Source organism: Corvus moneduloides, chromosome 14, assembly GCF_009650955.1.
Source record: "Corvus moneduloides isolate bCorMon1 chromosome 14, bCorMon1.pri, whole genome shotgun sequence".
Classification (NCBI taxonomy): domain Eukaryota; kingdom Metazoa; phylum Chordata; class Aves; order Passeriformes; family Corvidae; genus Corvus; species Corvus moneduloides.
The window spans coordinates 13,815,627-13,838,308 of NC_045489.1; the positions used below are offsets into that span (position 1 = coordinate 13,815,627).

Sequence of the window (22,682 nt, forward strand, 5' to 3'; positions counted from 1 at the left end):
CAGGTACCCCCGAGGTGCTGCGAACGCCGTGCTCCCGGAGCAGGATGGCACCAAGCCCTTCGCCCAAGCCTGGCAGCACCGCACCAGACACTCCCGCGCAGGGCACAAGCAGCTCCCCGCTACCCTCAGCGCCCACCGCCGGGCACCCGCCCCCCCGGACCGCCGAGGCCAGCCCATAACCCCATCCCTCCTCCAGGGACGGCCAGGAGCCCGCAGGAGCGGCGCGGCCGCGCTCCTTTCAGCGCAGCCGGGCTCGGCCACCGCCCCCGCCCCGCGCCCCCGCCGGCGGGGCCACCGCCTCCCGGCCCGCCCCGCCCCGCTCCCGGCACCCACCGTCCCGGCGGGGCAGCGGAGCGGAGGGCGCGGCGCCGGCGGCGCAGGTAGGCGGCGGCCCTGGGGCCTCCATGGCCGCGCGGCGGCCGAGCGCTCCCCGCGGGAGGCGGCGCAGTGGGGCCGGGCCGGGCCGGGCCGCGGGGCTCCAGCAGCTCCGGCCGCGGGGACAGCGCCTGCGGGGACAGCCCCGGCCGCGGGGGCGGCTCTTCGGGCGGCGCGGCCCGGCCCGAGCCCGGAGCGCGGCGCGGGCAGAGCGGGGCCCGCAGGGGCGGACCCGCCCCCGGGGAGGCCGCGCAGCTCCTTCCGCGCAGCTCCGCGGCTCCACAGCCGGGAGCTTGTCACGGGCATCGGCCGGTTTTGGAGGCTCATCCCCGGGCGTCTGTGTTTTTACAGGAAATACACGGCTTCTGATACGAGGAGCGCGATGCGATGAAATTCGGATGCCTTTCCTTCCGACAGCCCTACGCAGGGTTGCTTCTAAACCAAGTCAAAACAGTAGAGACTCGCTGGCGTCCTTTGCTAGCAGTCTACAAGAACCGCACCATTGCTATTCATATAGCTGTTAAGGACTGGGAAGATGATACATGGAGAGAAATTCTTCTGAATAGGTTGGGCATGACACCGAAACAACTCCAAGCTTTGTTGGATGAAGGGGAAAAATTTGGCAGAGGAGTTATTGCAGGTAAGCATTCTTTGGTTATATTTTCTAAGCAAACTTTCAGTCCCTTAACAGACACTCAAATACGTGTCTGCTTTACGTGTTTGCAGTCATAATGACATTTCTTTAACACTTTGAAGGAGTGGAGCGTGAGTTGTGGTGGGGGATCTATTTCAATTTGAATCAGGGGGATGGGAAGCAGGAGAATTAGTTTGTTAGGAACAATGCATCTAGCTTGGTCAGCATGCCAAGGCAGGAAGAAAAGATAAGGGACCACTGATAAGGGCAGGGGGAGTCTCAGACAGATATCCTGCGCTCAACCCAAAACTAGCTTAAACCAGTCTCGAAGCTTGAACTCAGGGCAAGGGTATAAAGAGCATGCGCAGGGAGGAAAGGTGAAAGGTTCAGGATGAGGAAGATTCCTGACTCCATCGGAGGACGACCCTCGGAGACCCCTGCCGCAGCCAAAAGGCAACACTGCGCAAGCGGAACGCGGATGTAAATGACTTTTGGGTTCATTATAATACGAAGCGAGGCTGGGCGGGGCTAGGTGATGAATATGTATAGGCGTGTTGCAAAACTTAATGAATATGGAACTTGTAACCCGATAAATACTAAGCTAAAAGCAGCTGTGGGCACGCATGGTTTTGGAGGAGTTATCCCCCGTGCGTCCCAGCGCTGGAATAAACATACCTACTTTACTACTTACTTAGTAGTGGAGTCTTTTCCGCTCATCAAATTCCTGCATGTTTCAGCATTATACATGTTAATTCCACACTACTTGCATTTTGAGCTTAGGAACTCCTGCTGAAACCATTTTGCAGTACTCACGGTCAAACGAATTCATGATGTTGCAGCGCTTTGCATGTCATGTTAGAGTATACATAAATAATTGCATAGATAAATCCTATTTCAGTTTTACGAACCCCCTCTGTTGCTTTTGGTATCTGAGCAGTGAAGAAGTTTCTGCAACACACAGTGCAGAGGCAGTGATGTTTCACTGCATAACTTGTGCTGACATACAGCAGATGTTGCACACTGTACACTCACAAAGTTTTTATCCAGCACTCATTTTGCACTATTTCCTTGTAGGTATCTTTCATTGTCATTTGAACACTTTCAGCTCTTCTTGCACAACAAATTAATTATATCACATACACTGAACGTTGTTGTGGTTCTACAGTGCTGAAAACTGTAGGTCCTACATAAAATGTAGATTTGCAGCCTTGACATAAATTGCATGCTTAATTGTGGAGTAGGTATTCTTTGATATTTAACATTTTTGATGATTAAGAAATACATAATTGTATTGCTTAATTTATATTTGTGACATTAAGAGGCTTCTGGAGAGCAAGAATTTCCAAATAGTTTAATTATTTAAAAATATTAATAAAATAGTGGCTTGAGAGGAGCAGAGAGTTTTATGCTTTAATGAAGCTGTTCCAAGGCTAGATGTAGCCTAGGAATTTTGGTAGCAGCTGTGTCTCCTTAGATGCAGGCTGCTTTTCAAGGAATTCTGCATTGCTGGGTTGTGGTGATTTTAACTGTGCCCTCCTCCTTTTCTTCACTCGCCTGAGTTGAGTCACATGGACTCCTGCAGGAAACAGCACAGGTGGGAGCTGTGCCTCCCTCTGACTGTGCTCTTCTGGTAACAAACTGGCTGTTCTCTGTGTCCTCAGGGTTACTTCTGGAAAACTTTTGTCTATCAGATCAAACTGGCAACTAATTTTGTATTTTAATTTTAAAATACAGGATTAATTGACGTTGGAGAGACATCACTATATCCAGAAAACCTGCCTCCTGAAGAGATTCTGGAGCTGGAAAACAAAGCTGTCCTCAGTAATCTAGAACAGAAATACTTGACTGTTGTTTCAAATCCCAGATGGCTCCTGGAACCAATTCCTGCCAGAGGGAGAAAAGGGGTGTGGCAGGTGGACATCCCTGAAGAACTGATCCCCTCAGAATTGTAGGTGTTGCCCCTTACTATTATTTTTCCTGCCTAAATTGTATTCAAGATGCTGACTTGTGAATTACATCAGCACCTTGTTTAGGATTCCCTTCCAAAACTGTTTGAAATGACAAATACTGTTGAAGAACTGCTTTTTTGAGGCAAAACAAACGAGATGTGTTTTTTATGACTATTACAGGAAATTATTGTTTTTCTAGATTTTTCCTGTATGAACAACTAAGTAAATGCCATTTTTGTAAATGCATGGTTATGGATTGTGTGCCAATTTAAATGTAAATTAAACTGATTTTTTGATACCTGCATCTCTCATTATAGGAAAACAGTGCTTAAAAGCAGGCTCCCACAATTAATCGGACATCTTTGCCAGACCACTCCTAGTCCTGCCTTAAGATAGATTCTTTTCATTCACACTTCAGGTACACAAGATGTGCATATGATGGATATAGCTCTGTGACCTGACAGACATTGTAGAAAGCCATTATGAAAAGGTGCTTGTACAAAATGAAATCGAACAAGCTATTACATTTTTTTTCCTCTTGAGATGAAAAATACCAGTTATCTTAAAAAAATCTATTAGTGAACTCAAGACAAGTGTGAAGAATTACAAATAATAGTCACTAAGTTTTGGCACTCTTAAGAGTATTTCAAAATTAACACCCTACATTACAGTGAAAATCCTTTTGAGTTTCTGGAGCAAGGCCACGCCTAGACCTGGCTCTAAAAACAGGACAGGACAACTGGCAGAGCATTTGTATTCAGACACTTCAGTGGAGCACTTAGGGAACTATTCCCTTGGACTACCCCACCTCTGCCAGAGCTGTGGAAGGTACCTCGCACCCCCAGTGCTGGGGCCCAGTGCCTGTGGATCCACTGTCTGAACCACACGTGGAGCTGGGCCCTGACCCCCGCCCAGGCCGAGGAGCAGCTGCTCCAGCACAGCTGGAGGGGGGAAATGTCTGCAGGGCGGTGCTGGGTGAAGCAGCAGCAGCAGCACCCTGGGCCCTGCTGTGCCTTGGCTGAAGGGAAGGTGCAGAGGCTGGAGCTTCTCCGTGTTTGTCTGAGCAGCAGCACATGGAGCTGTATGGGCACCAGCGCCTCGGGGACCTGCCCTGGCACCGTGCTTGGCAGGTGAGGCCTTCCCCTCTGCCTGTTCTCCCTCGGACCTGCTGTGCACAGACTGCTCTCCTCCTGGGAAGTGGTTTCTCACGCAAGCTCAGCGTCTGGTTTTCTTTTCCATGGTGGTGTGCAGGCAAATTGATGTCTGGTAACAATCCTGCTGATGTTTGATTTTTTGCACCAGAATACAATAAAATATATGTAAACAAAAAAAATATATAAGATACATAAAATAAAACTGCAACAAGATTTAAAGTGTGGGATGGGATAGTGCTAGGTTGTGTTTCAGGCAGTAGCTGGTCCAGAGGCTAGAAAAGGGAGCTCTGGAGTATCAGAAATGGAAGTGCTGCATCCAAGTTTTCCAGGCATACACCTTGAACACATGCAGAAATGTCCACACACTCCTTGCTCTTACTGCCCTGCTAACACTAAAGAAATGAGATCCATGGTATTTAAGCTACCTAAAATGTAGGTTACCTAAACATGGAGAGCAGCTGCAAGGGTTTGGGAATATGACACATCTGTTTTTATAAACTACAGGACTATACATTTCATAGACTCCCATTTCTCCAGAGCACCTGTAAGTGCAAGGCACACTCTCAAAGCAGGTCTTCCTTCAGACAAGAAAATGCTATGCCAACACCAGCAAGATCCTATCTTGAGAAGTTTAATCATTTACACTGACCAACACGAAGTTGGTAATGAAGACCAAGCTATGGTACTTACACCAGCTAACCAACAGCTGCGAAACCTACAACAAATGTTTCTGGCATAGACCACACAATGCAAGGGGGAACAGCTTATTAAATAGCCAGTCTAATGGGAGAATGGTACATGCTGCTCAAGAAGAATCAAAACATGAGACTGGAAAAGCAACAAAAACAACATGTAAGTCCCAAGCCAGCACAAAAGTTGAAATACTTACATGAAATTTTACATAGCTAACTCAAAAGCATCATGTAAGTCGCCATACATTCTACTTCCCCCTCAAAAAGCTTTCCAGTGTTGCCTGAGAAATGCAACACTCCTGTGCCTCTGTGGTTGAGACAATGATTGTGGCTGAACGGAGAAGTAAAGAGATACTATGCTAAGGCATCCCAAAGCATTTAAAAGAGACACGAAAATCAAGTGTATATTTAGGACCTAAAAGACACCTGGAATAGCATAGGCATTTCATACAGGGTTTTTAAAAAAATACTTTTAGATAATACTTATACTGTACACAACAGGACTTTTAAACAATATATTACACTGCTAAAAATGTTCATATAAATACTATACAGGCAAGCGTGCAACCAACCTGTTAGGAAGGTTCACAAATTAGACAACCACATATTTCTGGAAAAGCTCTCAGATTATCTTCAAGATTTCTGATTTGTGTAATCCAAGCCACTGATTCAGCAATACCTATTTTAAAGGAATTGGGACAAGGCATGAGATGAAATACATCTGTCTGCTGATGACCAGTTCAAGTTTAATATGCTACTGTCATCTTAATCTGGCATATCAATGTTTAACTTGGGAGGTGGAATCACGTATTTTCCAGGACTCTGTGTAATGACCACTCCAGTCTTTTTTCGAAACATTGGTGCAATTTTTGGCGGTTCAGGCAGTGGCGTTTCTTCTGTCTCCTCATTATCTTCATGATGAAGATCATAAGAGATATTTCCATATTCTCGTAAGAATGGGAAAATTTCAAGCAGGAACTGGCAAAAGTCTTTGCGAATTCCAAACCACCCTAAAAGAAACCAAATCATTTTACATTATTCACAGAATGCACACTTAATTAAATAGACAGACTATTTAAGGTCTGTTGATTGTTTGCATTTAAGTAAGATTTGTTAGTGCTGCTTTTCAGCGTTCCTTACGCGTATCATAACATTCCAGTTCAGGTTGTATACACACAGACACACATACAGTGTCTGGACAAGCATTTGCACAGTTCCATGTCTGCATGTGCATGCCTGAGTGTATATCCATCTGTATAAATTACAGCTACACTGCCCCAGCAAGAATCCATTTCGTTTCACGCATTACATGGTGTTGGGTCACAGCAGTGCAGAGAAGGAACACAAAAGATTTTGCATCTCAACCAAAGAAAACAGTGCCACAGGGGAGGACACTGTAAGCACTGAAACCTTACTACAACTGCCTGAAAACAGTAGTAACAGAAAAGCCATTTTTGAAAATACAGATCTTAATAAAATACATTAATTTTCAATTTGTTTCCAGGATTCTGAAATACTTACAGTGATTGCCTCCTTTTTGTCCAAATGTTGTTGCCATTAATGTTATCAGTGAAAGCCAGAGAGGAACAAATATGGGTATGAAAGAAAAAGAATTATGCCCATCCAGTCTGTGTACTAGCAAGATCTAAATGGCAAAAAAAATTATACAATGTCAGTCTAATTGCAATACTCACTTTCAAACTGCTTAAAGCATATGCTGATCTCAAATCTTTAACTTCACACATCTGTAAGGAAAATATGGCCTTCACAGAAGCAGGTATAGTTCCAATGTGATGCAGATTTTGCTTGAGAAACTTTAAAGGAACATAGAATTCTTGTTTGTGTTTCACATTTGCTGTTAATATTTTATTCCAAAACAAAGAGCAGCATTCTCATTTCAGTAAGTCCAAAAATCATCATTCATTCTACTGACAAAAGAAGACACATCAAACTCACTGTGGCATTTCCTACCTCAAATGTGAGCAGTGGCACTACAATTGTCATCCAGCTGACAGCCATGGTGATGTGTGTCCTCCTCTGCTCAGCGATCACGTCCATGGAACGTAGGAACAGCACGGACCACACGATGTAATAGAGCACCACGAGGCACAGGAAGGACATCAAGATCCACAGCGGAACACAAACAACCTGAAAGAAAGACACATTTGATTTGTTTCAGTTGTGGGTTTCTTTTAAATAAAGTGAGTCTACATACTAAGTCTAAATAAGAAAATTAAGTCTTTAACATAATGTCTAACAGAAAAGCATCAGTCTCGTGTGTGTGTTGTTTCGAGCCGTATCAGTTCAGGGGTTCCTCAGCTTCTAAACCCCATCAAGCTGAAACAATTCAAAATTAAGGCAATGTAGTTCAACTTTAGTAAGATTTTTGTGATTTTGTGTGGGCTCAAACTGTACTTGAAATTGATTTTAGCGAGTACTTCCTACACTAGATACCTTACTTTAAAGGGTTTCAATCCTTTCTCAAGTTTTTTTGACAATAGAAAGGACAGACATAACCATGCCAGATTGTCAGTTTTATAGTCGTTTACAAAAACCCAGACAGAGAAACAGCACTTTTGTATTCTAAAGAAACTTGGGAGAGGACATCTCAGCAGTTCTGACAGTGACTACTTGCACAGTAAGTGGATTTACATGCATGGTAACAGAACAAATAAAATTAGTTATTTACCACACTGTATTTACCAACACATTCTCTAACTCACCAATCATTTTCATGGCTTGTTTAGTGTTCCCATAGGGAACTCTGGGTGAGGATTTCTCTTTCAACTGCTGCTCAGAGATTAACTGCAGCTGATGGCACATTCCCTCAGAGGATGAAGTGCCCCAAGAACAGCCTCTGATTCCCATGACCACTGAATGTGAATCCTTCAGTGAAGGATTGCTAAGTGAGCAAAAATGGGATCATGGACTGATCACACATTAACTGTTCCCTAGAATAAATATCTTTATGAAATTCAGCATTTAAACAAAGATAAGAAGAAAACACTTATTACATACAAGCCATGGCCATCTGATGATCTCGTCTAGTCTGAGTGCAATAAATATGAACTGTAGAATATTGACTGAACACAAGATTTCCAGCTAGAAAAAGAAAAAAACATTAGTTAACTCTTAGTATGATAAACTTACTTCCAGGATAACCAATGAATCTGTCAAAGCACTTCTCTGACCCCATACTTACCACTGAAATATGAAAATTCATTTGCATTTACATTTTCTATTACTAAACATCCCTAAATTTGTGTGGGTGTGATCCCAACCCAATAATGGAGAGTCACCTGTTTCCAAGATCTTCCTGGTATTAAAAAAAAAAAAAAAAAAAAAAAAAAAAAGCCACTCAGAGTGATTAGAGAAATGAGAAAAGCCAAACTAATCAGTGTGAAAAAGCAAAGCATCAGAAAACAACTATAATCTTCATATAAGTAATACTGCTAAAATTAAGTACTAAAATGACCTTCAATTTAAAATCAGATACTCTAAAAGATTAATTTTGCTATAGTTTCAGTAATGGACAGAACTACCAACAGTCCAATTTAAATGTCCAAGCTCTATCTAGGGGAAAAAAGAAATAGATGGAATATTAGAATATGACATCCACATTAAATAATTTACTGTATAATTGAGAGATATTTTAAATTACACTGAAGACGTGGGCTTTGTGGAAATAGAGAAAAGCAATACTTCTCATTAAAATGTTAGTGAAAGATTTTCATGAGTCCTGCTTGCCACTATGAGAAACAGCCTATCATTATACTTTTAAAAAAAGGTCTGTGTCTAGCTTGAACAAAGCGAGACAATGAAACACCATCAGGCTTGGCAAGATTCTATTTCTAAAGTTTATGGGCAGCCCTACAATGGATAGGATTTTCAAAGACCACAGAATTAGTATTTGAAAAGTCTGACTGAAGCTTGTGAATGCAAGTTAGAAACATTATACTCATTTTAATAAATTTTCACTAACACACGATTGCGTAGATTGTGATCTGGATAAACACCTTTGGAAGTTACAGTACAGGGAGACAAAAATCCAACAGGCAGCAGGTGCTTGCCAGCTTCAGGGACCACACCAAAGTCTCCCCTGTTGAACTACAAGTTACTTTGAAAAGACTGAAAAAGTAGATTTAAAATAATTTTGTACAACTGGCTTTCTCTAAAGAATAAACCACCAAAAAAACCCTACATTCAAGTGTGAGACCAAGCAACCAGAGAGCTGCAAGAGCAAAGAATAAGAGAAAAATAGAGAAATCGGAAGATCAATTGCTGTAAATAATTTTTAGAATCAAGTTATATGAGATCTATATGGCAAGTGCACGTACATTTGCAGCGGCTCACAACTTAATGAATTCAAAATGCTTTAAATAAATAGTGCTTTACTGACTATAAAAATAGTGTAACACAAAAAAAGAATCTTTTCCTGAGCCCACCATGATACAGAGACAAAAACCCCAGCATGTACTTACTGATCACCTAATCAGATGCAGAACAGGAATGAGCAGAAAATGTATTTCAGATTAAATAGTTATGAAAATAATAATAGATTAACAACTGCTTTGATTACTCAAGTCAAAAATTGATGTCCTGGACTAAAGGCAGACCCCTCATGTTTCTAGCAAATGAAAGGGAAATAATGAAATCTTCACAGAGTAAAAAGAAGAGAAAGGAGAACAGCACTAAGTGAAGATGACTAAGAGTAAAAAAAAAAAAAAAATTAGTTGAGACAGCTGTTGCCTTTTATGGATTCCACTTCTGCCAGTACTTAGCAGCTGTGCAGTCATCTGTAAATCAATGGGCAATCAAGCATCATCCAGTAGAAGGCAAGCACTTCCACACAGATTTTACTTTTAGCACTGGTTGACTGGTAATAGAACCCTGCAAAATAAAATTCTGTTGGCAAATGTTTCAAAGTGAACTTAGGATATCAGTTTACCAGCCATCATAACAATCACCTACAAAAAAATGTTTCTCTCTAATGAAAAACTCTTACGGTAATGTTAGAGAAATAGTCCCTTGAAATTAAAATACCTGAGAATGCTGAGCCTTATCTAAAAATCAGATTTTTAATTGTCATGGGGTAGTTTGAGGACATAGCAAAACAAAAAACTCCTTAAAAAAATCAGTATGAATTCTAAATGTATTGCAAAATGCCACAATTGTGGGAGCACGTTGAGAATCTTTCCAAGGTTCTTCCAAAACCAAAGGAACTTAGAGAGAAGATAGAGGCAGAAAATAAAACCCTAATGTTACCTACCATTCACATTCCCAAATTAAGGACTAATCACATGGATTGTGGTATTAGGACATTTTCAGCCCTAATTACATAGGGCTCTGGAAATTCAATTCTGCCTAGAGACAGTGCTTGCAATCAGTGGAATATTTTTCTGTTGTTTCCATGTAAGTGTCTGGTATTGGTCCATATTGCAGAGTTCCTGGCGAGTTATTTTAACACAAAATAATAAAAAAGCAGGTTTAAAACATGCTGCAATTTGGTAGTTAAAAAAACTAAGTTATAATATAAAAAGTTATATTATTCCTGATCCTGATTTCACTCCCATTTGCAGGTGAGTGCGTTTGCAGGTGAGTGCAATTAATTGGACTGATGTAGTCCTCTGTGTTGTGCTTTCCTGAGAGACACACTGCCACAGAACTGACCCCAAGTTCTGCAGTGCTGTGACTTTTACACATCACAAATGAAGCCTCACCTCCAGAGACCTGTCGTGTCGAAATCCCCACACACAAGCTGCAACTGAGACTGGAGACACAAAGAACAGTGGCATGAAGACCAGAAGCCAGAAATGGGTTCCTCTTTCAATCCTGTCACACACCAGGACTTCAAACATCAGCAGTAACAGGTGGATGCCTACTGCAATCAACATAGCTTTGAACTCCACACAGGTTTCTCCTTCTGCTCTGAAGAGAGGATAAGGAAGAATTTACTTGCCAGTAAGAAAGCACATCCAGCAAACATTCCAGGACACCTGCTTGAGCTTCAGATATTAACACTTGTTTTTAATAAACATAGACATTATACCCATTAAACTCCACTCCTGATGACCTAATAGGATTTCTTGCCCATAAAACTGCACATTGAAAGTATATTACTCAAAGGGTGCAGTGGGATTTTTACAATCTCAAAATTTTTTAAGGATTCCACAGCTGGGCAGCTAAAACAGGGTTTCTTCGCTACTATATCAACAGTCAGCTATCATGCAGGCTATCAGGAAATAAGCTAAATTTAAAAGGATCTGTTTGATTTCTGCACCAGCTTTTACTGAATCAACATATTTCCCCAGAATTTCTTTATTTACCTAAGCCAGAGTATTGCAACAGATATTTTCTGTTACTAAAAATAAAATGCCTGTAAAATGACAGCACACACAGAGCTTCTCCCTACACCAGCACACCCACTACTAGAAGGGGCAAACAAGACCTGAACCACACAAAATGTGGGTGTATCAGGAGATCTGTACACCAAAATTTTTCATTTAATATTCACCATGGACAGAAAAGACATTTATTGCGCTTCATTTAAGGTAATTTTTCTTTTGCCCTGAGATCTTCAAATTTGCATTCTACTCAAATTACCAAAAAATTTAACACTGATGTATTTAAAGATGTGAAAGTCTTTTTGCCCTAGACTGACAAGACACAATGTCCCCTCTGCTTTGCCAAACAAACATCATCAACTTACCGATACTGTGGGTTTCGGGCCCATACCCCTGTTCCCACTGAGGCACCAACAATCACCATTAACTTCCACAGCCATATTGGAGCAAACACAGCCCAGTAACTCCACTGGATTTTGTCATCCAGACGTAGAGAGAGCAACACAGAGAAAAGCAGCAGGCAGGCATAAATGAGGAATTTACTATTAAACAAACGAAAAAAAATCCAGTCAGGAATCAAGGCAGGCAACTTCACATTAACTTTGTAGAGGACAACAAAATCAGTCACAGCTGCAATGTCATTGCAATACTTCCTAACAGAAAACGAGTCAAGCTTCTTTACAAAGAACCTAATATTTCATCACAGATACACCATATATCATCTCTTTTGCTTATAAAACCATTGCTTCAAGGAAACACATCAAAAGCATTTTTTCATAACAGTCTCAGTGAATGGACTGAGATAAATAGTTCCCTTCCACAAGCATCCAGTCAGGAGCTATATTATTAGAGGGTCACAAATATAACAGCTGTACATGTTTTTAAAAAATGTGTTCTGTCATACAAATCAAATGAAGCAGTTTTTGATATTCAAAATTGAGTTACATAATTTATGAAATTTTATCCACATCACTTTTAACTAAAGGTTAAAAGTTTATTACAATAAAAGTTATTACGAATTGTAATAGGGCAGACTTCAGAGAATTTTTTTCTTAATATTTACATTCAGTTAAAAAAGCAATATTGTAGGAAAGAAAAACCCAACAGGCGAAACTTTTAGCAAAATTACTGATTTTACACTGAGGTTTCTAACTGGAATATTGAGGATGGTGCCTACAAATTTAAAATAGCTACATTGATACATATATATTTATAACATAGTCAATTTAACAACGAACAAATGTATCCGGAATACTTGAGCAGTGGCACAGCAACTGCTTGTACCATCAAAAGTCAGACAAAATAATTACATAGTAGGTGATTTCCTCACAGGACAGGAAGGAAAAAGTCTCCCACCCATCCACCAGAAGCTCACAGACTGTTTTATAAAACACATAATTAGGTTTCAACACTGTTTTAGTGAAGTAATCGTATGTATTTTAAAACATGGATAACCTAAGGAATAAAGCAGCAACAGTCAGGAATACTACCATTTCTCCAACAGCACAACTCAAATTACACAATTTCACTCACATCAAATAACAAAGCATTCATCAGATCAGCATTGCTGTGTTTAGATATCAAGCTGTTTTGCCTCTACTCACAACAAGTACCTCATCTGCCCCTTAATAATGAAATGCTGATTTATTGTATCAGCATCTCCCTGCATGCTTGAAACTACCTCGGGATAGGATGATACAAACTTGTCACACTTCATAGCAACAAAGAGATGTCTCAGCATCTCGGCTAGTCATCCTTTTTCAACATACAATATTTGTGTGATTTGTACTTTCCCTGGCTCCTAAACAAACACAGCAGTGAAATAATCAGGCTCGCTGAGTGTTCCAGGTGCATCAAAACACGAAGACAGCCGCACCAGTGCAACATTCGGTTTGCTCAATCATCTCTCAGCACCCAAATAAGCTGCAAGCACTGCTCTGCAGTAACAAAACTTTATAAGTTTCTAGGACTTCTGCTCTTACTTTTCCATTACTCCGACCACACATATTTCAATTGTTTATTTCAGCCTCTGCAACAATGCATTTCCTGAAGCTTTGGTTACCCTTTTGTTTGTCTAAACAACTGACTGAACACAGCCTGCTGTAACTGCCATCATGTAAGGCCTCTTTCACGTGCAAGGTTTTTCCAGGACTCTCAGCATCTCAAGCCACCTTGTACAACTTACTTGCAGACCCTTCGTCTGTGGTCTTAAAATACCTGGTAAAACCCGGTAAAGCTTAACTCCTTCTCTCAGTTCCTTTAAAAGTTACACGTTCGTACGTGCTTGGAGAGCCAGCAGAACCCCAGGTTGCAGTGACCATCACATTGTTAATGTTAGGGAGCCCAAAGGAAGGGCTGGCCTTGCCCGGTGCTCCCCGTGTGACCCAGGGTTGTTCACACCTGCGGACACGGAGCCTCCGCCGCATGGTCAGAGCCTCCGCACCCCAAAGCACCGCGGTGAAATACTCAAACACCAGAAAGAGTCTGGGAGTAATCTGAGAAAGTTACACAACAACAAAGCAGATGACTGGAAGTGGGGCTGGAAAGCAGATGCAGAGCGCTCGCATTCCCAGCCCCCTGACCGTGAACCAGCCACGGGGAACACGCACCGACACCCGGGGCGCTGGGAAGGTTGGATTCCATGATCTCAGAGGTCTTTTCCAACCTGGTTGATTCAGTGATTCTACGCAGGAAATTGGCCGGGAACGGCGTGCTCCAAACGCCGCCCGAGCTCGCGGTGCGGAAGGGCCACCCGAGGCCGCGCTCTGCTCCAAAGCTGACGGGTCCCGCACCCAGCGCTGCTCCCGGCCGGGCCCCCGGGCTAACCCTGCTGGGCCGGCGCTGCCCGTGCCGCGCTCACCTGGGGTTGAAGTCCTGGAAGAAGCCGCGCAGGTTCATCGCGGCCCCTCTACCAGGCGCTCATGGCGCGGCCCCGCCACCGCTCCAGGGCCTGGCCTGCCCGGGCCTCGCCGCCGCCCCGCGCATGCGCGCGGCCTCTGCCGGGAACCCGGCGGCCCAGACAGAGCCGGGCTTCGCAGGCGGCCGCTGCGCATGCGCGCCGGGCAGGGCGGCGGCTCTGCCAGGAGGCGGCGGGGCAGAGCCGGGACGGGCGGAGGGGGGCGGGGCAGAGCCGGGGGCGGGGCGGGCCAGGAAGGGGCGGGCTGGGTCCCAAGGGGCGGGACTAATGCGGGCGGGGCTAAAGCGAGCGGGGCGGGGCTAAACCGAGAGGGCGGGGCTAAAGCGAGTGGGGCGGGGCTAAAGCGAGCGGGGCGGGGCTAAAGCGAGCAGGGCGGGGCTAAAGCAAGCGGGGCGGGGCTAAAGCGAGCGGGGCGGGGCTAAAGCGAGTGGGGCGGGGCTAAAGCGAGCGGGGCGGGGCTAAAGCGAGAGGGGCGGGGCTAAAGCGAGCGGGGCGTGGCTAAACAGAGAGGGGCGGGGCAGTTCCTCCCCGGCGCTTTGGAGTCACCAAGATTTTTTTCCTCATTTCTGGCCCAAACTCTGCCTCTGCGATTGTGAAGGCACTCCCGTGGGTCCTGGTGCTGCACGGCCTTGTAAAAGTCCCTCTCCAGCTCTCTCGGAGCCCCTTAGGTACTGGAAGGTGCCCTAAGGTCTCCCTGGAGCCTTCTCTTCTCCAGGCTGAACAGAATTCGGATGACAGGTTCGCAATCTCTCAGCAGCTCTGGGACATTTCAATGTCTGTTAAATCCCCGGGCATTTAGGGACAGCTTTACAAAAAGTTGTCATAGTCCAGTATTCACTGAGACATGTTTCAAGTACAAATTTGAAAAAACCCAAACAAACTATGTATGTACCTTCTTGGAGACAAAATACTGGGTACTAAAAATCTGCAGCCAAGCTAGAAAAGACATAAAAAGAATCAAGGTGGACTTAAGTGAAACAAATTGTGGTCAGAAAGGAGAGAACTGGGCTTTCTGTTGTTTGAGGTTTTTTGTTTGTTCATTTCTTTAAGTGAAAGTAATTAACTGTTGGAACAAATGACCCTGAGAAACAGGAGATTTTTCATTTTTAAATAAAGTCCGTATGGCTCTCTGGGAGATAGATGCTAATCTAACTCAGGTCGATGAGTGTGACTCTGACAAGACTTACGAAATTCTATAGCACATCAGGATACCTTACACGATGACTCCATGTCAGGGTAGATTATCTGGTGACATTTTTTTTAACTGAAAATCCCCAGAGCTCCTCCCTCAGGGTTATATTGCAAGTGAAATGCTAACAAAAAAAAAAAAAAAAAAAAAAAAAAAAAATCAATCATGTCTTAAGCTTCAGCTTTTGCAGAAAGCTGAAATTAAGTAAATGGTCTAAATCTTCCACGACCTGCTATCAGGACTGGTAATTTATACCAACTAAGAAGTTAGATGTACATGCAGTGTGATTTGTTAAATACACAGCTACACATATCCCTTGACAGCACTCATTAGTTACTACAGATTTACTCAAAGATGTGATTCATCTAGAGATATTCACTGGCAGATTGTAGATACAACTGTAACACCACTGGCAAGAGCACAAACAGCTGACAGACATCCACACCAGGAGCTTTCTACACCACATATTCAACTGATAAAGCACGGGCATGTCAGAGGCCACAAGAAAGCAAGGACATGCCAGCACAAGGCATGGCAGTGGGGAGGGTGTGAGGAGACTGGGGAGAAATCAGGATAAGAGAGAAGCAAGAGCACATAATGGAAGAAATGGGAAGGAAAGGATGAGGGCTAGACACTCTTCAGAGCCCGATAAGATGGAAAAGGCCACAACAGGACCAGGGCAGTGAAAAAGCTTGTAAGGAACCAAAGAATTAACAGGCTTAAAAAATTGGAAACTGGAACGGTGGTTTTCATTCTGCTTTTGAAAAAGTTGAGCCTCATCAGTTTGGAAGAGAGAACAATGATGCATAATGTATTTGTCCTAGATAAAATACATCTACTGCAATGCATAAAGAAGCTACTAGACAAGACAGTACCTGTAAGCATAATCTGCAGCCAGATGCAATCATAAAACAAAATCAAAATATTAATAACAAGGAATTAGCTTGAGAATTTTTAATAATTCAGAAGGCTAATAAAGCAGCTTGGCATTTCTAAGAATATTCATGAAGTTCTGTAGAAGTAAATTAAGAAAGATATGTTCTGCGGTTACAATGTTTGGCTGACTGCCCAGGCAGCAAAATAGTTCCTATGAGGGACAAAGAACAAGGAAAGAAATCCCTGGTTACAGAAATGAAAGCTCAGGGAACATCCTTTTGTACTGGTGCTTCAGGAGACCTAGAGTTAAATATTTTGGTTTGAAGTCAAACAACTGCAAATTTTAGGAGCTTTCTTAGAGTTTTTTGGTGGTCTCAGATTTCCTGATTGCTATGGCCAGATACTACACGTGACGGTGATGGGGAGAGTTAGAGAGCAAAGAAAACCCAAGCTCTTGTCTAAACTTAAAGACTTAAAAGATTTATCTTAAGTTTACATTTTATAGTAATTTAAGGGTAGGAGTAGTAATATGGGCAGCAGATAAATGAAGCAGCAAGTCATCTGCTTCCTGTTAAGACTGCGTCTACTGATGATCAAGACCTGAATGCTGGGAATGGAAGTGAATCCCCTGAGACAGTTTATGTTGGAGACCAAACACACATTTTGGTTTTACTCCACTTACCTATTATCTCAAATTAGTTCAAGAAGACGTATATGTGGTCTCTTTTATAGTCACTGCCATTACTGCTTTCATAAGCCATCTACTTGTATTCTTATTCTGCTTAAAAAATATAAACTAGGACCATCCCTATCCTTGACAGGCCAAAGTTAAATGCAGGAAACAAAACCTGAATCAGCCTTCTAATCTGAAAAGCTTGCTTTTCTGTTGACAATCAACCTTGACTCCTTTCTAACATACCATATAATTCACATGTCCTATTTGCTTTATAGACTTCTCAAAGTGCCACTGTTAGGTGACTGGAATACTGCAACATTTAAAAGGAGGACAGCAGTTCAGCAATAACTGACTGATGTGGCTGACAGCAGAGTCGTGAACTGTTTTTAGGATCATCTTTCATGGTCTATGACAGAACACCAAATTGTTTACAAAAACAAATCATCAGGTTTGAAAATCCCCATTTGAATTTCAGTTGATTTTACTGTAGGCCTTACTGTTAGCATTTAATCCCAGAATAAAGAGTTTGACCAATAATTGACAAAGAAGAGATCGTTCCATCTATCATAACATCTTTATACCAGCCAGTAATTTTGCACAGTTAAGAACAATAATGATCTAATATCTACATATGGGTTGTTGTCATTGGCATTTCACACAGCTGCTTGGTTCTGAAATGAAGGCCTTCAGTTTCAATGGAAATTTCAATAATTTCTGCAATAATATCGTTTTGTGTCCTACTTGGGAAGTTAGTTCAAGGACAAAGGCTTTAAATCATTCTATTTGCTTCTGTCTGTCGGATGTTGTGCCTCTAAATTACTGTCCTCCAGCCTGAAACCTATTTGTAGAGTTGTAGCAGTTCAGCAAGTTGCTGTTTATATTAATGCCAGCTGTGACTGTGATGTGAAGCAAGTTACAATACTTAACCACGATGAATTTCATAGGCTGTTCTGCCAGCTGGATGCTGGAAAATGCATTGTTGTGCAGCTGTTTGGCCTAACCAGGATTTGACACAATGATTTGACATCACCTGCAAAAGATGTGTCTGTTTATACTCTATGTTTCCATCTTAAGCTGTTCAGCTGGTTTTACTCATTACTCGTTCTCCTGTTGAAAGGAAGCTCATTTAAGCAAGTTGTGTTCCATGCCCCTCTTCTTATGCAGTCTGTGGGGTTCTTCTGCCTCACCACAGCTTCAAAGTGATTCATTTTTATGTTGCTCTACCTGAGCTTTCTTGCACAACTTTCTCTGTTCTTAGTAGCTGTTGAAGATAAAGCACGAAAAGAAGGCATTGGATCATTGTTCTATAAATAAATACCATCAATTTCCTAATGGCAGTGATTTATCAGAGCTGATTTTTTCCTTCAAGGCCTTCTTAATTCCTTTATAATTTATTTCTTCTTAGTTCCTTCCTTCTTAATTTCCTTCAATACTTTGATGAAGGATCAGATCATGCATATTTTTTGGCAAAATTAATACATTGTTCTATTCTTAAAATCCACCCAGCACAAAACATGACTTACTTGCAGTTGTTTACTTTCAGCCCTATTGAGCTACATGTTCTAGATGAGCACTAAACTTCTGACTATTTACATTACTGCTTTTTTGAGTAAAGGCACCTAGAAATTGTACCTACAGCATTATTCAGATTAAGAACTTTAGTACTGACACGGGTCAGGTGTTCCAAGAATCTCAAGGATCTGTGTGTCTGGATAACACAGACTTCAAATGCAATTTCTGTCCGTGACTCCTCTGGGCATCTCTCGGAAGTCAAGTGAGATAGAACAAGATAAATGCTTAAACATCTCCAAATTAAATAAGAGGTTTTGGATGTTGGACACAAGAGGTGAGTTCCACTCAGGGTGCCTCGCAGCAGTGTAATCATTTGCAGCAGTGTTGCACGTGAGTTACAGCTCTGGCACCCTGATGTACTAACAGTGTGTAACACATATTTTAGCCAATGATTCAAGACAAGGATAAATCAGGCTTCATCTTATCAGTAAGTGGATATATCATATCTCCTTTTGCAATGCATTCAGGGAAAAGCATTGGGTTAAATGTCAATATGACTGTGGCAAATTTACATGGCTTTTACAGAGATAAAACACTTAACCGGCTACTTGCTGCATTTTATTCTGTGACAAGGACTTACATCTCACCACATTGAAAAGGCACACAAAGATATCCAAAAATAATACAGCTCACTTGAGTCTCTGATGTTTCAGCCATAAAATAAGAGACCAATTGTTAACCAAATTGGATGGGAGACAGGGAATGAAAGTGAACAAGACCAAAGGAGATTAGCTTTTTTTTTTTACCTTTGCTTCAGGTCTGAGGTCTAGCAAGATGACACTTTGGAATCATCTGGGAGCTGTCCAGTTTAAACATTAGAGAAAATCAGAAAGCTTCAGCTCAGCGGCCCAGAGATGAGTGTTGGATTACCAACTCTATGCTTGCAAAGGATGACTTCAGTAAGAGGACAGCATGAGGTGATTTATCTTCCCTGGGCTTTCGGCTTTACAAAAGTCTACCAGCCATTTGGTTTTTAACTTGTACTGTAGTGAACATGTGTATATCTTACAATGAAAAAAAAAACCCTAAAAAAATAAGTATTTTAAAGTATAAGTATTCTCATACAGCCAAGCTGTGCAAAGCAACCTTCAACAACAAGATCACATGCTGCTTTCCCCCATATATTTCTGCAGTAAGTTGGAGCTGTCTAGTGAAGCATCATCTTGGGTATGGTTTTGCTGCTGAAGGTGAAAGGTGTTCTGTGAAGGAGTCAAGGAATTTCAGGAAGAGAAAGAATGATCCTCCCTAAGGCAATCAAATTTTACCTTGTGTCTGTGTGAGTACAAGCCAGGCTTCACTGGTCCTTTTTTCTCCTTTGCATTCCATACCCACAGGGTATCTGTGATGGAGATCCTGGGACCTACTTCACTCACACCTTCAGCAGTGATGAGTAGCTATGCTCATTCAAACCTCTATTACAGGGTTATTTATGTAACAACAGTAAGTTTGGAAAATCAAGTTCTAGGTACACAAAATAAGTGACCAGAACTTGGGTCACAATCTGTTTGTCTCCCATTTCTCCCTGTTCTGTAATTCCATCCTTTTATCAAAGGGATGAAATATTCTTAGTGAAGAGATGAACACTTCTGTGCTCCAAGTATTGAAACAGCATGATAGCCTCCAGCTGCCTCCCCACTCCCTGGCCTGCTTCCAAAGGCAGGCAGGAGCATTGCCCAAGAGGCAGCAGTGCAGAAGGAGTAACCAGATCACAACTGCTCACTTCTTAGCAGCTTGGTTCTGTGCTTCTCTTGAGATTGCCAGGAGCAGCAGAAAATTTTGCTCAGCTGAGGCTGGAGTTTCTGCTGATCATGTGCAAAGTGGTTTCTATTAATTTATTTTTAAAAGAAGGTTCATAAGATTATCACCTTCATGGAAGTTGACAGCAAGATCAATACTTATTTTTGGTTGCAAATCCTTATATTCAGTTTGACATTGGTTTTCCTTCTAATTTCTGATGGATATTTGGAATTTTCATATCCTGCTGCTCCCTGCCATCACTATGGCTACCTCCTCTCAGCAAATCTGTTTTCCAAAGCTTATTGCTACTAGAGCATTTCATGGTACATGTGAAAGTCCTTTGCATAAAAAGTGATCAGAGACATTATTCACTTGAACTAACACATACTAGAACACATTTCTCCCTTTGTGGTTTTTGCTTGAACCTTTTGAACCATAAAATATTATTGACAAATTATAGGGAAAAGAGTGTTTGGAAAGGACATACTAGTTTGAGCTGTTCATCAATCAGCTCCTGCAAAACACCTTCGAGTCTCACTGACTGAAGGGAAAATGATGGTATCCAGAACAGACAAGTTACTTTGCTGAAGTGTCATGCTTAAAAGTGTAAATTCAGCATGGGGCCTTTGGGATCCAGTACACTACACTTATTATGGTAGGAGATCAAGGCTGCAGGTTAGACAGAAATAATCTCCGGGTTTTTCTGCTTTTGCACTTATAAAAGAATGAAATGTAGAATAATTATTTTAGTAACCAGACACAAGCTATTCCATCCTGTAGTTGTACTCAGAGTAGTACCAATTCCTGAACACATTGTGGATTATATCTTGATATGTTACCTACTGATTTGGGAAAATTACTGTGGTGCTTCTCAAAGACCAGAAGGCCCCCTGTGGAGTTTGCTGTGTACTGAGGTCATCCCTGGCATGTTGATGGGATGCTCCTGGAGTTATTAGCCATTTTCAGCACGTGAAGCAGTGTTTCTCATGAGTAGTTGTAGGTCACCTTGTATGGTCTTACAAATCAGAGTTTGGAACATACTAACGTAGTAACAGAACCAGTGTCCTACTATGTACACAGTAAACTCAGAGCAGTGCAGGAAATGTCTACAGTGGTTGTGAGAAAAATGTTTTTGTAGTTCTGAATCTTTTGCCTCACAGTTCTGTTCCCTAAGGTGAACTGTGAAGAAAGAAGATAGTAGAGAAAGGAAGACTTTGATCTTATAAAAAAGACACTGTTACACACTATTAAAATTGTTTGTTCTATGTCTCTTGGTCTTACTACTCTTGTTTTAGTCAAGCATGATACAATGTGTCATTAAAAGAATCCTCATTAGCAAGTCCTTGCTAATTTCTAAAACCCTTTATCCTAACCTTGAGCAATTTTTATTTCTACTTTGCTCTGCCTAGTTACAGATCCCTGTTTATCCTCCCCTGTGCTTCCACCTTCACGACACTTGCTTTGCATCCCACAGTTTGCACATATATGAGAGGCAGAATTTGCCCCTTTGCAGGAATGACTCCTCTCATGCTTTGTAAGTAGAATTACACTCAGAAAACATCACCTTAGTCAGACCAAAGTAGTCATGTACTTTGGTGTCCTTGTCAAATTACTAATTGCAAGGTTTTAAAGTTTGAAATTGAGAGTTGCTTAACAGAAGAAGGTGACCTCCCTGTTAGCAATACCTGGATACTGATGATCTTATTCACTTCCCCTCTAAGGCAGCCATGAGAGGGTATAGAGGAAAAAGAGGGAGTAGATTTCACTATTAAAAATAAATGGGGGACAGGTTATTTTGGAGTTTTTTACAACTGCATGTTGTTACTATGCTGAGGATGCCATTCAAAATACCCTCTAAAATCTGGAGCAACTGTTAATCCCGAATAACAAACAAAACAGAATTTGTAGATGTTTAAATAATAGACCAACCCTTGCCAGCTATCCACATTAAGAATTCAATAGCCTTACATGACATCTTGTTTGCACAGGCTTTCCTGTTTGGGGGCCTTATCTTTTTATTGCACTCACCATGTAAATTGAGAAATTGCCTGTGTCAGGGCTTATGTGCATGAAATTGTTTCTTATTTCTGCACCGTGCTTGCCTGCCTTCACTAGGTATTCGGGACAGTGAGATTTCTTTGAGCAGTACCTCAGTTGTAGGCACATTTCCTGAACTGGGTGTAGGGAGGGTCAGAAAGAACTCCAGTTCCTCAATCCACCCAACTCTTCTCTGGCCAGCACATCAGATCCGGAGCAGCCAGTGTCTGATTTGCCATGTTTATAGGCCCAAACAGGAAATGTGAGAACTGAGGTGTGCCTTTAATTCATTGTTTTTGGTGATGATATCGGCATCTACCTTACCTACTGTCCAGTACTGAGAAGTCTAGATAGTATCTTAGAAACAGTTCTGATGTCCTTGGGAAAGCTCATGGTGTGAGATCACTGACCTGGGCCTTGGGGAGAGAGGGAGCATGCTGCAGGTGAACAGATCTGCATGACTCACTTCAGACCTAGAGAAATGACTGTATATGAAATGAAGGCTTATAATGAGTATTTTTGGATTAGTC

At 42.1% G+C, this 22,682-nt stretch overlaps 2 protein-coding genes across 2 annotated transcripts; one reads left to right on the plus strand and one right to left on the minus strand.

Moving 5' to 3' along the window:
* Positions 1-290: 290 nt before the first annotated feature.
* Positions 291-3,262, plus strand: LOC116450843 (protein CXorf40A-like). The gene is made up of 3 exons (XM_032123711.1): positions 291-380; positions 727-1,015; positions 2,744-3,262. Exons 2-3 carry the CDS (start codon positions 763-765, stop codon positions 2,959-2,961), a joined length of 471 nt encoding a protein of 156 aa, XP_031979602.1. The 5' UTR covers positions 291-380; positions 727-762; the 3' UTR covers positions 2,962-3,262.
* Positions 3,263-4,727: 1,465 nt separating this feature from the next.
* TMEM185A (transmembrane protein 185A) lies at positions 4,728-14,177 on the minus strand. The gene is made up of 7 exons (XM_032123710.1): positions 14,009-14,177; positions 11,514-11,690; positions 10,525-10,732; positions 7,823-7,906; positions 6,776-6,952; positions 6,326-6,449; positions 4,728-5,814 (listed from the first exon to the last, which is right to left on the minus strand). Exons 1-7 carry the CDS (start codon positions 14,044-14,046, stop codon positions 5,570-5,572), a joined length of 1,053 nt encoding a protein of 350 aa, XP_031979601.1. The 5' UTR covers positions 14,047-14,177; the 3' UTR covers positions 4,728-5,569.
* Between the last annotated feature and the right edge of the window lie 8,505 nt (positions 14,178-22,682).

Coding starts and splice junctions, on each gene's coding strand:
- LOC116450843 (XM_032123711.1), top strand. CDS start 763: ATGAAATTCGGATGCCTTTCCTTCCGACAGCCCTACGCAGGGTTGCTT. Junction 1,016..2,743: donor TGGCAGAGGAGTTATTGCAG/GTAAGCATTCTT, acceptor TTTAAAATACAG/GATTAATTGACGTTGGAGAG.
- TMEM185A (XM_032123710.1), bottom strand. CDS start 14,046: ATGAACCTGCGCGGCTTCTTCCAGGACTTCAACCCCAG. Junction 10,733..11,513: donor GCCCGAAACCCACAGTATCG/GTAAGTTGATGA, acceptor TCCTCTCTTCAG/AGCAGAAGGAGAAACCTGTG. Junction 5,815..6,325: donor ACAAAAAGGAGGCAATCACT/GTAAGTATTTCA, acceptor GGTTTCTTTTAG/GGTGGTTTGGAATTCGCAAA.